A 1,627-nucleotide genomic window follows, 5' to 3' on the forward strand; every position below is an offset into this window, starting at 1 on the left:
TGTGTAAAGGGACATAAAGGACATACTGCTCTACCTTTATTTGTGTGTGTGTGTGTGTGTGTGTGGACATAAAGGACATGTCTGCTGTGTGTCTGTGTGTGTGTTTGTGTGTGTGTGTGACATGTGTGTGTGTGTGTGTGTGTAAGGACATAAAGGACATTCTGCTCCACATGTGTGTGTGTGTGTGTGTGTGTGTGTGTGTGTGGGACATACTGTGTGTGTGTGTGTGTGTGTGTGTGTGTGTCTGTGTGTGTGTGTGTAAGGGACATACAGGACATACTGCTCCACCTTTATTTGTGTGTGTGTGTGTGTGTGTGTCTGTATGTATGTATGTGTGTGTGTGTGTGTGTGTCTGTCTGTCTGTCTGTGTGTGTGTGCGTGTGTCTGTCTGTCTGTCTGTCTGTCTGTGTGTGTGTGCGTGTGTCTGTCTGTCTGTCTGTCTGTGTGTGTGTGTGTGTGTGTAAGGGACATACTGCTCCACCTTTCACGTTTTCTCTGTCACATGATGAACTCCAAGCTGCTGCTAATGCTGCTAACGGGTATCGTAGCTTCCCGGCAAGTTATGTAGAAGGAAACATGGAGGACCACACGTATTCAAAATCAAAATTTCAGGAACAGGAGTTCTTCTTCTTCACCCAGAAAAGAAAACAGATCTTGAAAAGAGCAAGAGACCGGCTTTTTGAAGCTGTAATACGTACTGTGAACTGTGTGGCACAAGAGAGTTGATTGAGATATGATCTCAACGCTAGACGGGAGAAACTCCCACACACTGGACTTTTAATAACCAACCGAGAATGAAGTTAATTACTTGTAATACTTTTGTTGATTATTTCCTGGATGAATGGAGGAGTTTGTTTGGTCTCTAAAATGTCACAAAATGGTGAAAAATGTGGATCGGTGTTTCCCAAAAAGCCCAAGATGACGTCCTCAAGTGTCTTGTTTAGTCCACACTAGAGGGTGACAATTTTTCGGTCCCGCGGTACGGGAGTCAATTTCACTGTTGGTAACGTGAAAGGGTTAGGGGTTAGAATAATAGAGCATAGAAATCAACGAGCGGGACAGAGATTAAATTAAAAATTACGCTGCAATGCGGTGAGTGCGCCCAAGGATTGCGAGGCATTTAATTCGAGAAGATCTCTGTTAGAATTACGTAATGAAATCGCCTAGGCAGGTAATGCATGTTACCTATAGACCTGCAGGTAATACATGTTACCTAGGTCTGCAGGTAATGCACTTTACCTAGACCTGTAGGTAATGCATGTTACCTAGGCCTGCATATAATATACATATTACCTAGGTCTGCAGGTAATGCATGTTACCTAGACCTGCAGGTAATGCATGTTACCTAGACCTGAATGTTACCTAGACCTGCAGGTAATGCATATTACCTGAACCTGTAGGTAATGCATGTTACCTAGGCCTGCAGATAATATACATGTTACCTAGACCTGCAGGTAATGCATATTACCTAGGTCTGCAGGTAATGCATGTTACCTAGACCTGCAGGTAATGCAATTTACCTAGACCTGTAGGTAATGCATGTTACCTAGGCCTGCAGGTAATGCATATTACCTAGACCTGTAGGTAATGCATGTTACCTAGACCTGCAGATAATATACATGTTACC

General features: G+C 43.5%; 1 protein-coding gene across 1 annotated transcript in view; it reads right to left on the reverse strand.

Moving 5' to 3' along the window:
• nwd1 (NACHT and WD repeat domain containing 1) overlaps positions 1-1,409 on the reverse strand; it is a 34,389-nt gene extending 32,980 nt beyond the window's left edge. Inside the window, exon 1 of the mRNA XM_028586633.1 lies at positions 1,389-1,409. Coding sequence (XP_028442434.1) covers positions 1,389-1,409 — 21 coding nt within the window. The remainder of the gene's footprint in view (positions 1-1,388) is intronic.
• Positions 1,410-1,627: the final 218 nt, after the last annotated feature.

The sequence above is a fragment of the Perca flavescens genome, chromosome 9 (assembly GCF_004354835.1).
Source record: "Perca flavescens isolate YP-PL-M2 chromosome 9, PFLA_1.0, whole genome shotgun sequence".
NCBI lineage: Eukaryota > Metazoa > Chordata > Actinopteri > Perciformes > Percidae > Perca > Perca flavescens.